This window comes from Bufo bufo, chromosome 4, assembly GCF_905171765.1.
Source record: "Bufo bufo chromosome 4, aBufBuf1.1, whole genome shotgun sequence".
Taxonomy (NCBI): Eukaryota; Metazoa; Chordata; class Amphibia; order Anura; family Bufonidae; genus Bufo; species Bufo bufo.
In genome coordinates, this window is record NC_053392.1 from 605,606,837 (window position 1) to 605,620,915 (window position 14,079).

General features: G+C 44.9%; 1 protein-coding gene across 1 annotated transcript in view; it reads right to left on the reverse strand.

Moving 5' to 3' along the window:
- The window catches only part of ITPKB (inositol-trisphosphate 3-kinase B), a 92,277-nt gene that overhangs the window by 11,670 nt on the left and 66,528 nt on the right, over window positions 1-14,079 (reverse strand). The window contains exons 3-7 of the mRNA XM_040430591.1: window positions 10,596-10,695; window positions 10,162-10,375; window positions 5,350-5,554; window positions 610-711; window positions 56-127 (exon numbers count right to left, since the gene is read on the reverse strand). Coding sequence (XP_040286525.1) covers window positions 56-127; window positions 610-711; window positions 5,350-5,554; window positions 10,162-10,375; window positions 10,596-10,695 — 693 coding nt within the window. The remainder of the gene's footprint in view (window positions 1-55; window positions 128-609; window positions 712-5,349; window positions 5,555-10,161; window positions 10,376-10,595; window positions 10,696-14,079) is intronic.

Consider the following 14,079-nt stretch of genomic DNA (forward strand, 5'->3'; position numbering starts at 1 on the left):
CCCTATTTATAATAGGACAACCCCTTTAAGTAAGAGAACAGGAATGACCACTCACCTCATGGGTCTTGAAGAAGAAAGACTGTTCTAACGTTCTCCTTATATCTTCTAGACAATTCAGGTAAGACGTCTGCAAACACAAAGGAAAAGCTTTTTTTGGATGGCAGTCACACTTAATGCACATGTGAAATTCTGCTGGCTGCTGCCTGGAATCAGTCAGCACCGCGCTGACAGACACCCCCCTGAGGTCACATAATGCACTGTGTAGTGTGAACACCGCATCTCTCGCAATGCACTGCAACATAGCATGTCCCATAAAGATGATGAACCAGTAGAGCGAAGCAGAGAGATGCAACCAACCAGCAGAAATCTGAATGCTGCTCTGGATGTGACTGGAGTATTAGGAGTGTCAGAGAAGTCAAGACCATTTGGAAAGTTTCTTTACTGCAAAATAATTACCCTCCAGCGATCCCTGTCTGCCAAATTCGGCCGCTGCTCTCTCTGTCGAGGTCCATTGAGTTTGACAGGGAGAGCAGCAGGCCTGTATGGGGGTCAAGGTAGAGGTGGGTCAAGCAGTCCTGACACTATCTCCCAGCAGGGGGCAGCACTTACTAGAATCATAACATTAGCTTTTGTAAACTCTCTGAAGGCGGCCATGACTTGGTCCCGGGTTTTGGTCTTTTTAAAGTCTTTGTTCACAGTTCCATCTTCCTTCTGCCAAAGAAAAAGAAAAGAGTATAAGATGATTTACAGGACCCCAATATGAACAGGAACAGCTGCAGTTTAAAGCATGGGTGAGAGCAGCAAACTAAGCCTCTGATAAGACTAAGACCCTGTTCACATAACGGTTGAGCTTTCCATGTATACGTTGGGAGGATTTCCACATGTATATAGGTTCCCATGTTGCCCCCCCTCCGGCATGTGCCTAGCCTTTAAATACGCACAAAAATAAAAGCAACGGCCGAAATAAAGGTCAAGGGTCGTCTATAAAAGATCCAGGACAGAGGGCGGCAGAAGTTCAATTAGAGGCAAAGCAAGTAAAAAAATATATATATTATTTTAATCTTTTGCTGCATCATGTTGCCAGCGTGACACATTTTAAAGGTCATTCGTGGTTTTGTGGTCAGCTTCCGAGTCCCGGACGTACCAAAAAAAAGAGAAGAAAAGACCATATTGTCAACACAAATATCTCCTGCAAAACTGAGGCGGCCATTTAAATAACAATAATGCAAATCTAATTTATAAATACTTATTTTTATAAAAAAATATCCTTTTTATCCTACGCTGTAATGGGGTGGAATGTTACCATGTGGCGGTATAATATAATGTCAGCAATATTTGGCACTCCAGCTGTTGTGTAACTAAAAGCCACTTTAATAACACATTGCAGTTGGTAAATTAAGAAGTAGTCCCCGCCCCTGGAATGCCCCAAAACCAAATAGGTATGCCCATGTATGGGAGGGGGTTAACATAGGTCCCCGTCCATTTTCAGCCTGAATTTGCAGGAACGGTCCATGCAAACTTGGGACTGTTGGAAACTATGAGTCCACGCCTGTAGGAGAAGGTTTGTAATATACTTCCTGTTCGGAAGTTGTGTGGATCGGCATCCCAGGAACCAGGTCATGTGATGCTCCTCTTCAGGTCTGGGCTATGGATGGGGCGTCACTTCCGCTATGGATGGGCCTGAACCATTCCTCTAACTGGTGTATATGCAAACTCCTGAATCCCTGCACCAGGGAGAGGAATAGCCCTGGCCCCACCCACCTAGGACAAAAAGCTTTGGATGATCCCTTCAAACATATCCTGTTGGGTTAATTTAAAGGACATATGTCAGCAGGATCAACCTTATTAAACTAGCCCTAAGAATTGGTAGGGCTGACCCTGCGGACCTTTCTTTTCCCGATCTGTTGCTGGGTTTAGGAGAAATAAGTGTTTTAAAAAAAATATGTAGATCAGAGCTTAAGTGCACTGAGGGCGGTTTCTAGTTACTCATTGCACCCGGGCTCCTCCGCTCTGCTTCCCCCTACACCTGGATGCCATTGCCTGGCCATGTGAATCAAGTAGCCAGGGAGGCAGATCAGAGAAGCTCGGGTGCACTGAATGACTAAGGCCGGCCCTCAGTGCACTTAAACCCTAATTTCTATACTTTTCAAATTGCTTATTTCTCCTAAACGCAGCAACGGATCGGGGGGAACAAATGTCTTAAATCAGGAGGGTCAGCCCTATCAGGCATTGTGGCTGGTTTACTAGGGTTGATACTGCTGTCAGATGCTCTTTAAGATATAAAAGGGTGGTCACCCATAGGTGCTGTGTAATGCTTTAAACTTGCCCCGTCAATATCGGTGGGGGTAAAAGAGGTGAAGTGATATAAAAACTGCCGGCCTTAATCCCCCCAAACATTTCATAAATGACAATTACAAGGCCTCGCGACAAGTCAGAAAAATGTACGAAGAGGGCAATAAATGAGTCTATAATTGGTCTACGATGTAGAGAGCGGCATTTCTGTGCTGGCAGCGGACCCCGGGCACAGGTATTTCTTTATTAAATCTCCAGGTATTTAGCTGCTGGCAACATTCACACTGCACTCCATGTAAGGAGAGGTTCCAGACGGCGTGGTAAATTGAATTTATTTCACATTGAACCCAAATATATCCCCCACCCGAACCGCCATCCTCTGAGTGGGAGGTACATAAAAAATTCTTAATATATTCACCTATTACGGTATATCTATCTATCTATCTATCTATCTATCTATCTATCTATCTATCTATCTATCTATCTATCTCATATCTATCTATCTATCTATCTATCTATCTATCTATCTATCATCTATCTCCTATCTATCTATCTATCTATCTATCTATTATCTATTATCTATCTATCTATCTATCTATCATCTATCTCCTATCTATCTATCTATCTATCTATCTATTATCTATTATCTATCTATCTATCTATCTATCTATTATCTATCTATCTATCTATCTCATATCAATCTATCTATCTATCTATCTATCTATCTATCTATCTATCTATCTATCTATCTATCTATTATCTATCTATCTATCTATCTATCTATCTATCTATCTCCTATCTATCTATCTATCTCATATCTATCTATCTATCTATCTATCTCATATCTATCTATCTATCTATCTATCTATGTATCCAGAGATAAAAAAAATCAGCCAGCAGCACTCCAATATTGCAAGGAAAATCGTGTGGTTTATTGACCCAAAGTCAAGCGACGTTTCGACAGCTTGTTGCTGTCTTTATCAAGCCTGATTGATAAAGACAGCAACAAGCTGTCGAAACGTCGCTTGACTTTGGGTCAATAAACCACACGATTTTCCTTGCAATATTGGAGTGCTGCTGGCTGATTTTTTTTATCTCTGGATACATAGATAGATAGATAGATAGATATGAGATAGATAGATAGATAGATAATAGATAGATAGATAGATAGATATGAGATAGATAGATAGATAGATAGATAGATAGATTTTTTTATCTCTAGTTCATTGGACCTAGGTGCTGGTCCTCACTGGCCGGACGTGCACCCCACGCTTCTACAGTGTGCTGCTTCCTCGTTTTCCAAACTCTATCTATCTATCTATCTATCTATCTATCTATCTATCTATCTATCTATCTATCTCCTATCTATCTATCTATCTATCTATCTATCTATCTATCTATCTATCTATCTATTATCTATTATCTATCTATCTATCTATCTATCTATCTATTATCTATCTATCTATCTATCTATCTATCTATCTCATATCTATCTATCTATCTATCTATCTATCTATCTATCTATCTATCTATCTATCTTATATCTATATATATTGCACATCCATACATAATCAACCTTTCCCCTATTCATTTGTTGGTGTCAGTCTACACTGGCAATCTGGCATTCTGTTCATGAACCATGCCAACTGTACATTTATGACCTATGTAGCAGGTACTTCCCGCACCATGCTGTAAATGGACAGTGGGGCAGCCGCAGGATCAGTACCCGTGCCATCACCTGCACATGCCAGCTGTCATACATAGCTGACATCCTGCCACAACGTCCACGCACAACAACCACATCATATCTTAGGGCTCATTCACACGGCCGCGGTTTGGTTCCGCACCCGAGCCGCATTTTTTGCAGCTCGGATGCGGACCCATTCACTTCAATGGGGCCACAGAAGATGCGGACAACACTCCATGTGCTGTCCGCATCCGTTGCTCCGTTCCGTGGCCCCGCAAAAATGATGTCCGTTTTGCGGACAAGAATAGGCATTTCTATAAAGGGCCGTCCCTTCCGTTCCGCAAATTGCAGAAGGCACACGGGCGGCACCCGTGTTCTGCGGATCCGCAATTTGCGGACCGCAAAACACGGCATGTTCATGTGAACAAGCCCCTTTAGGCTGGGATCAATTCATGTTTTTGCCATCCGTTTAACATATACGTTGGGGGGGGGAAAGGATACAAAAGCGCAGCACACCACGCTTTTATATCCTGCAGAGTCCAGTATAACGTTAACGTTTTTTTTTGTGAATGGATGCCGCTGTATGGCATCAGTCTGAGGCATCCGTTACGTAAACGTTTTTTGCACACATTAATGGATGGCAAAACCGTGATGTTTCGCAGAGGCAGGGGGTCCCTCTGTCACCCCATCTGCACCTCTATGATGTCCCTGCAGGGCGCCTATGGGTTCCTTGATCTCATGGTTCCTGCAGTCTGACCCCGCAGGAGATCATACATTTGGATGGGTGATAAGTGTCCACAGGCCAAACTAATTAAGGGGTTAAATGGACATTGATTCTCGTTAATGCTGAATCCACCATCGAATAAAACTCTAGCCACAGTGCACACTGCAGGCGGCAACACCCTTCATGTCAAGTGACATAAACACTCCCAACTCCAGGCCCTTTCCTAAAGGAAACTGAGTGACACGACATGATGGACGGACAATACACATCCTGCAAGGTCCAGCTAGTCAACCTCCAGCACCGTACGCAGCATACATCCTTCCTGAGACACGTATAGGACACGGATGTTATGTCACAATGTCCCGTGTGATAGAGTAATAGCATCAAGGCGACATAACACAGTAAAAATAGAGGTAATACGGACAACACGGCCTTCGAATGGAGTCTGGAAAAGCTGATATGAGCAGTAAACGTGGCCATAATGGTTGTCACCCAGATTTCGTGGACCTTTGCAAAAATAGCCACCGCAACAGAATAGAAAAGGCCAATATCTCGGTATCTTTGACTTTTGCCTCTAAGGTCTGATTTACTGACATATATCAATTTTCAGAGGTAGGCGGAATGCCCCTTTAATTCTTGCCTGTACCTTTATGCCTTCGATTCTGAAGCCTAGGGTGGCGGTGGAGCTGATGGTCTCCCTCCACGTCATGTATCGTGGTTTGGTGACGGCCCTCTGCTGGTTCTCTTCTTCAGTTGGGGCACTGGGGTCGACCTCGGTCATCTTGACGTACATGTCCTTCCTCAGGCTCGGCTTCTTCCTGGCTTTGGTCAGCTCTTCTTCTAAGTAGGTTCTGTATAGAATAACACAATGGAAAATGGCGGTAGATTTGCTTCCGAATGAATTATTAAAGCGTGCAGCCCCCCCCCCCCCCCCCCCCCAATGGGCTCGGACCCCCACGATCAATGTGAATTTTGATCAAAAAGGGTCTTTAAAAGGATTCTTTAATCTGGATAACACCTTCTCTGAATGGTGATCTGCAGGGGAGGAGCTGAAAAACCCCCAGCGATCATCTGTAGGCAGCCGCACATTACTCCTGCAGTGGCCACTAAAGGACAAATGAGGTATTACATGGTCCTTTTCAAATAAATGGCTGTGCTGAGTCCTCCAAGGCAGGAGACAATCTTCTAAGTCTCCCATCCCTCAGGGACTGTGATGGTACATGATGACCATGTCAAAACCACACGCTATAGTCGTTAAATCTGGTACTGTTTGGACCTGGAGGGGGCTGGATTATGAGATGTTTTGGATAACTGAGCTCCAGTCACCCTACCTCCCAACCATCCTGGATCTGGCGGAAGAGTCACAGATTTTGGCAGCTGTCCCGTGTTCCCAGGACAGTTGTGGCATGTGCCAATTTCAACTGTATCTACGTCCTGAGGACACTCCCTGCTCCACCATTCCCTGGCCGGTGCCGTGACGTCATCGTGCCTGCTGGGCTGAGTAGGAAAGTGCACATGCTTGGGATCATCCTATTGCCTGTGCACTCTCCTGCTAAGCTCGGCAGGAGCAATGCTGATGACATGACCGCATCGCGGCTGCGGCTGGGGAGTGTGGGATGAGCTCCATTCATCTGGGGAACGGGGCTAGGTGAATATTACTTTTTTATTTTATTAACACTATGGGGGAAACATTATTGTAACAGGGGCATAACTACTGTTTGGAGGCACTATGGGGGTATTCTACTGTGCGGCAGCATTAAGATGGCATTCTACTGCGAAGGGGGAATTAAGGGGACATAACTATTGTGTGGGGCACATAGAGGACTGGGCAGGATTGGGTGTGTATTGATCGGAGTTAAAGGCATGTCGCTACTGTTGTCCCTCTGGATTTTTCAAAAGTTGGGAGGTGTCTATTCACATTTACATCGGCAATTCTATTTTTCTATTCCACTGGTGGAGATGGATCTGTCACATGATAGACACCCTTGGTGCCTGAATGAGCCCACTGATTATAATCGGGACTGTCTCACAACATAACTAGGTTATCAGATTTTTTATTGTTTTACTATCAAGTTCCAGATTAAAGGAATCGCACTGTGGTTATACTGGGAAGAACAGTGTCAACTGAAGACCTCTGGGCTGCCCTTAGATCCTGACCTCCGTGCCCCTGATCCCTGCAGCGGGCTCTTAGGAAGGGCAGGGTGTGCGCCTCATTGTCCATGTATTTTGGACCCGCTGGCTTTGGGCTCTGCGCTGGGTATTGTCGACAATGGAAACTTGTGGGCTGATGGACTTAACAATAGCCTGGGTAATTATTACACTGATGAGGAAAGAGTTTCCAGCGAGCAAACAGGAAGAGGAGCCGAGGAGATAAGGAGGAACCACCGAGAAAAGCCAGCATTGTACCATGAAGATCAAGGTCTTGGAGAATTAATACGACAGCCTCCACCTGGGTGACCTGTGATGACCGGATACATGGACACATCCCAAACACGTGCAAAAGTCCTCCACTGCAAACATGTCAGTCTATATACAATGGGGTACTTGGCGTAGAAAATGGTGCAAATATGTGTGCTTGTTTATAAAGCCACTGGCTGCCCCTTTCTGGTATGTTTTCCGCATGTCAGTTTCCAGATGAAGCCTGTGGCTGGCTCTGTTATGGGGCACTGTGTCTGCGGATGGCTCTGTTATGGGGCACTGCGGCTGGCTCTGTTATGGGGCACTGCGGCTGGCTCTGTTATGGGGCACTGCGGCTGGCTCTGTTATGGGGCACTGTGGCTGGCTCTGTTATGGGGCACTGCGGCTGGCTCTGTTATGGGGCACTGTGGCTGGCTCTGTTATGGGGCACTGCGGCTGGCTCTATTATGGGGCACTGCGGCTGGCTCTGTTATGGGGCACTGCGGCTGGCTCTGTTATGGGGCACTCTGGCTGGCTCTGTTATGGGGCACTGCGGCTGGCTCTGGTATGGGGCACTGCGGCTGGCTCTGGTATGGGGCACTGGTGCTGGCTCTGTTATGGGACACTGCGGCTGGCTCTGTTATGGGGCACTGCGGCTGGCTCTGTTATGGGGCACTGTGGCTGTCTCTGTTATGGGACACTCTGGCTGGCTCTGTTATGGGGCACTGTGGCTGGCTCTGTTATAGGGCACTGCGGCTGGCTCTGTTATGGGGCACTGTGGCTGGCTCTGTTATGGGGCACTGCGGCTGGCTCTGTTATGGGGCACTGCGGCTGGCTCTGTTATGGGGCACTGCGGCTAGCTCTGTTATGGGGCACTGTGGCTGGCTCTGTTATGGGACACTGTTGCTGGCTCTGTTATGGGACATTGCGGCTGGCACTGTTATGGGGCACAGCAGCTGGCTCTGTTATGGGGCACTGTGACTGGTTCTGGCACTACATGAACCCCATTATTTTTTCACAGCCCACAACAAAAAAAAGCCCAGAACAATGCTCGTTACTAACACAAAGTCATCAGAATTTCTTTGCTCCAGTGGCATATTTCAGGGGCACTGTGACTGCGGGCAGGGCTCCGGTCTGCAGTTATCACTGTCAGCATAGACACATGTAGCCTCGCTTCCTTCCATCTATATACGGCGCACACCCACGCACTATCTGGCTTCTGACAGCTACTTTAACCCCTATGATGCTGGACCGCTCTGTCACTGTGGTCATGAGCTGCCACATCCATGGATCTCTGCCACAACCATGACCGGATTGAATTATCTTTTACTTTTACAGTCGGCATCTGAATTTCTCCCCCCATAAAAGAAATTCTAAAATACATATTTATTCTGTATGTCAGTGAGCCCCACTGGGTCTGTATTTATTAAGCGAGTCTGGGGTCTGTACTAGTTTATGAGGTCTGGTCTTGGATCTGTATTTATTTAGGGGGTCTGTATTTCTTTATGGGGTTTGGTGTGGGCTGTATATTTATTATGAGTCCTTGTTTGGAGTCCATATTGGTCTGGGGGGTCTGTATTTATTTAGGGGTCTGGTTTGGGTCTGAATTTATTTAGGAGGATTGGTCTGGGGTCTGCGTTTATTTAGGGGTCTGTATTTATTTAGGGGGGTTAAGGTCTGTATTTCTTTAGGTGGTCAGGTCGGAAGTCTGTATTTATCCAGGGGGTCTTGTCTGGGGGTCTGTATTTATGAGGTCTGGTTTGGGTTTACATTTAGGAGGTCTGGTCTGGGGTCCATATTTATTAAAGGGGTCTGGGCTTTGTATTTATTTAGGGGTCTATGTATATTTAGGGGGTCTGATCTGGGGTCTGTATTTATATAGGAGGTCTGGTCTGGGGTCTGTATTTATATAGGGGGTCTGGTCTGGGGTCTGTATTTATATAGGGGGTCTGGTCTGGGGTCTGTATTTATATAGGGGGTCTGGTCTGGGGTCTGTATTTATCTAGGAGGACTGGTCTGTCTGGGCTCTGTATTTAATTAGGGGGGTCTGGTCTGGGGTCTGTGTTTATTTAGGAGGTCTGGTCTAAGCTCTGTATTTATTTAGGGGGTCTGATCTGGAATCTGTATTTATATAGGGAGTCTGGTCTCGGGTATGTATTTATTTAGGGGGTCTGGTTGCGGGTCTGTGTTTATTTAGGACGTCTGGTCTAAGCTCTGTATTTATTTAGGGGGTTTGTTCTGGGGTCTGTATTTATTTTGAGGGTATGGTCTGGGCTCTGTATTTATTTTGAGGGTATGGTCTGGGCTCTGTATTTATTTAGGGGGTCTGATCTGGAATCTGTATTTATATAGGGAGGCTGGTCTCGGGTATGTATTTATTTAGGGGGCCTGGTTTGGGGTCTGTATTTATTTCAGGGGTCTGGTCTAAGCTCTGTATTTATTTAGGGGGTTTTGTTCTGGGGTCTGTATTTATTTTGAGGGTATGTTCTAGTCTGAAGGTCTGTATTTATATAGGCTGTGTGGTCTGGGCTCTGCATTTATTTAGGGGGTCTGTTCTGGGATCTGTATTTATTTTGGGGGCCTGGTCTCTGTATTTATTTAGGAGGTCTGGTCCATCGTCTGTTTTTATTTAGGAGGTCTGGTCCGGGGTCTGTTTTTATTTAGGAGGTCTGGTCCGGGGTCTGTATTTATGTAGGGGATCTGGTCTGGGCTCTGTATTTATTTGGAGGGGGGGGGTCTGGTCTGGGCTCTGTATTTATTTAGAGGGGGTCTGGTCTGGGCTCTGTATTTATTTAGAGGGTCTGGAAAATAAATAGTTATATATACCCCTCAGTCATTTGGCAGAGCCCATAGAGGTGACAGCACACACACACCCTAAGAAGAGTTGGGGTGGAGGTAACGTCTATTGACCGCCATATTGGTACTTTGGGTGGTGATTTAGTTTTTCCAGGTGCACCCATTTGTCCACCCTTGATAGGACGCTGTACAGATTTCCTAGTCTGTTCTAGTGATTAATCTTTCATTAATGGGTCCCCATGTGACTTTCAGACAAAAATCTCACCTCACACCCATCTTACAGTCCATGACACAGGGGCTTTCGAACTCCGAGAGCAGATCTTCCATCTGGTTGTACTTCTCGCCATCTTTCAACACATCTCCATGATAAGCGGGTACATAAGGCTTCAGGATGTCAGTCATCAGCTGGCTCAGGCAGCGCTGCTCACAGTCACAGTGCTTCTTCAGGATTTTACCATTGGCGCCTGCTTTAAAACTACCTATAGATCCAAGGATATAAAACCAGTCAGCTTATGGGAAAACGGAGGGGGGGGGGGTACAAACTATTGAACCTGCAGCCGTGCTGCCTGAACTAATGGAAGCTTATCGCTCCAAAGAGATATAGGTTAATGGTGACAATGCATGCCACCAGCCCAAATGGAAACAGCCATCATTTTCACAAGATTCCAGCCACAAGATGGCGTCATGTCATTCTCATACCTGCATGTCCTGCTAGCTGGACCCATGGATACTTCTTCTTGAATGACATAACAAAGGGCGACCAATGCACCATGTTCTTGATTTTTCTCCATGATTTGCTCTGCAAATTAAAGATCATTATTGATGTGAGAGTTGGGTATCATTTTCTATTATTACCATTTGTTTCCTTTTTAATAATATTTTTTAATTTATAAACCGATATATATATACTGTGGGGACTCGCTCTGGTAGACAGGATTAGCGGACGCAGTATAGAGGCAACAACAAGTTCTTTGGATCACACTTTAGGAAAGTGACAAAACAAACAGTCATAAACAAGCAAAAAGTCACCTTGCGGTGTTGGTGGTAATTCACACCATGCGGCAATTCTGCCTCAAAGAGTCCTTGCTGATAACAGCTCCAACCTGTTTTCACGCCAAACAGGTAGTGAGCCTTCATCCAGACACAAGGCTCCCAGATCCCAACACAGAGACCTGGCATCTGAGCCCAGCTGCCTATTTAAGGACAGCCAGGTGCTGCCAAAACCCAGACCGGCATTCAAAATCTGGTCCGGTATTTGACCTCACCTGGCTGTAAATCAGCCCAGCAGCACATGCTGGGAGGAAAATACCTGTTTTCCCAGACCAAACCTCTCACTGTGTCACAATATATATATTTTAGATAGATAAAAGACCAGCAGCGCGATGTGGGACAGTACATCGTCCTGCTGGGGAGCGCCGGCAGCTGAGCTGTGGGCATCGGAGGAACCAGGTGAGTATTAACTGTTTATTTTGTGTTCTTTTTACTTCCTCTGAAGGGGGCACATATCTGGTGTAACCACTGTGAGGAGGCACATATCTGGGCATAATTGCTGCGAGAGGGTATATCTGGCTTAACCACTCTGAGGGGGCACATATCTGCCATAACTACCGTAAAGAGGGCATATTAAGGCATAGCCACTATGAAAGTGGCACATCTGGGCATAGCTACTGTGAGGGGCACAATGTAAGCATTACTACTTTGAATGTGTGGGCATTCCTGACTGGGAACTTAAAGTGGCCCTGGAAAAAAATACTAAAAGTGGCCCCGTTTTGTAGTTGGGTCCAAATTGATGGAAGGCAGGGCCAGCAATACCATATTGTGGCACATTATACCACCGCAACAGATCCACATACCACAGTCTGTCACAAAATACTGCTGCCAAAAGCACAAAATACATCGCCAAGAACATCCACTGGCCGGCCGTGAGGAGGGCTCAGGCAGCCCCCTGGGCATTAGCCCACCGGGAAATTTCCCTATAAGGTCTATAGCCAATCCGCCCCTGACTATTGTTAAGGGGGCACAATGTGGGCATTACTACTGTGTGCTGGCACAATAAAGGATTGATTACTATGTGGGGTTATAAAGGGGACCGGGTGTGTATAATTATATTTTTGGTGGAGTTATATGAAAAAAAATTGCACATATTGTCCCTCTTTCTGTTTTTTAAAACTTGGGAGGTACGCCACCAGTATATGTCGATACAGGTTTCATGTAGTTGGAGGCTGCAGTAAAAATAAAATTATGACCAAATGGAAATTTAAAAAAAAAACCTGTAAAATCCAGACTTGGTTCCTTAATTGCTATTTTCTACCATTAGATATTACTCTTTTGCGATGCCTTGGAGGAAGTGTTGGGCTCCCTGTGCGGAAGTGTTCTGCCACGTACAAAATATCCATACTTCACAAATGTCAACTACACAGACTGCACGGCAGAAGAATCACCGGCTGAAGACCTTATCATCATGGAGATCCGTGGGGTTTGTGCCGAGACCTTAATTGGTGGCCGATCGTCAGGATAGGGCATCAGTATCTAATAAATGAGGGATCTGAATCCCTGGGAACCACCTTCATCACTTCAAGTGACAAACTGGTATTTTAAAGGGGCTGTCTAAAGGAATAATGATGAGACTGACTCAGCACTGTCCACTTTGAACAATCAATTTTCAGTAGAAGTTTCTCCCCGCAATAAGCTGATCACAGGACACCCTCTATTGCCGAGACCCCAGTGATCCACTGCAATATGTGGGAGAAGCAAGCAGCCAGTATTCAATTAATCCTACAGCGCCACCACAGGGGAGATGAAGCATTACACAGTACTTCTTTTAATCAATGTCTGTGTCATGCATGGATGTGCCAGGTCCTCCACACAGAGACACTCTTTGAAGCCATTCTAGGCTCTAGCAGATGAGTGAGGGTCCTGAATATCAATCCAGAATTTCTGAGTAGGGTATCTGAAAAAGAGTTTTCAAAAAACAAACAACCCCTGGTATCTTTGACTAAGAAGGTGTCAAACACTAAAATTAAAGGCCATCTGCTATCAGTATCAATCCTATTATACCAGGTAGGATTTTTCCTGCTGATTAAAATGATACCTGTCTTGTGAAAATCGGTTGTGGCGTTCCCAAGGAAAAAAGACTTTTATTCTTTATGCAAATTAGGGCTTCATTACACTGAGGGGCGTGGTGTAATCCCTCAGATTCCTAGTGCTGACCACGCCCCTTGGTGCATGGAAGTCCTCATTTGCTTTAAGAATAAAAGTATTTTTTCTCCAGAAAGCCATAACCGATTTTCATAAAACAGGTATCATTTTAATCAGCAGGATCAACTCTATCAGGCAGTAGGCCTAATTGAATAGGGTTGATCGTGCTTACAAGTTATGTGAACTTTAGCTAATATGGATCAGGGTTCAGGAACCTTTAAAGATTACCACAACCCATTAGTTAGGAGCATGGTGATAATTTCAGGGGGTGGGATCATCACATCATCAAAAATTTGTATTTGGGAGGGAATTATTTTTTAAATAATATTGTGAATGCCCCTTTAAATTCACAGGATATATTATGCATGAGAATGAAGAGGTAATGCTCTTTTAAAGAGTGGCCACCTCTTGACACCCAGCGGTCGGTATTATTCTATTGTACGGTACCGAATATGTAAAAGTCTATAAAAGACAATTTCAAGGGGAGAGAAGAGAATGGAAAAAAATGTCATGTTTCACAAGAACCAAGAAAAGAAATCTTAAAAGTGTTCTCATTTCCAAGTCCAACAGCAGGGAAACAAAGGTCTGCATATTGTAGGAGAACATGCTGGGAATACTGAACTGTTCCCCAGGATGGAATGTGGAAGCCTCCTGCCTGCATGAAATCAGCGGCCACCGCAATCGTACATGATGAGTGATGGAGTAATAAGATACAGCACAAGATCGGCCAAAAAGGGTCTAAAATTGTCTATTATACTATAATCTTCTCATATACAATCCATATAACATGCGTTAAAGTATGAATGCCATAACATACAGTAAAAATGCCCAAATATAAAAAAAAACTAAAAAGCGTAATATGCATAATAAATGTCATAATAGACAGTAACTGATGCCCTAACATGATGTATAAGGGCCTTATATACAGTAGCAATGGGTTAACGTGTAGAATGAGTAGCCTAATTCACATTATAACACCTACTTG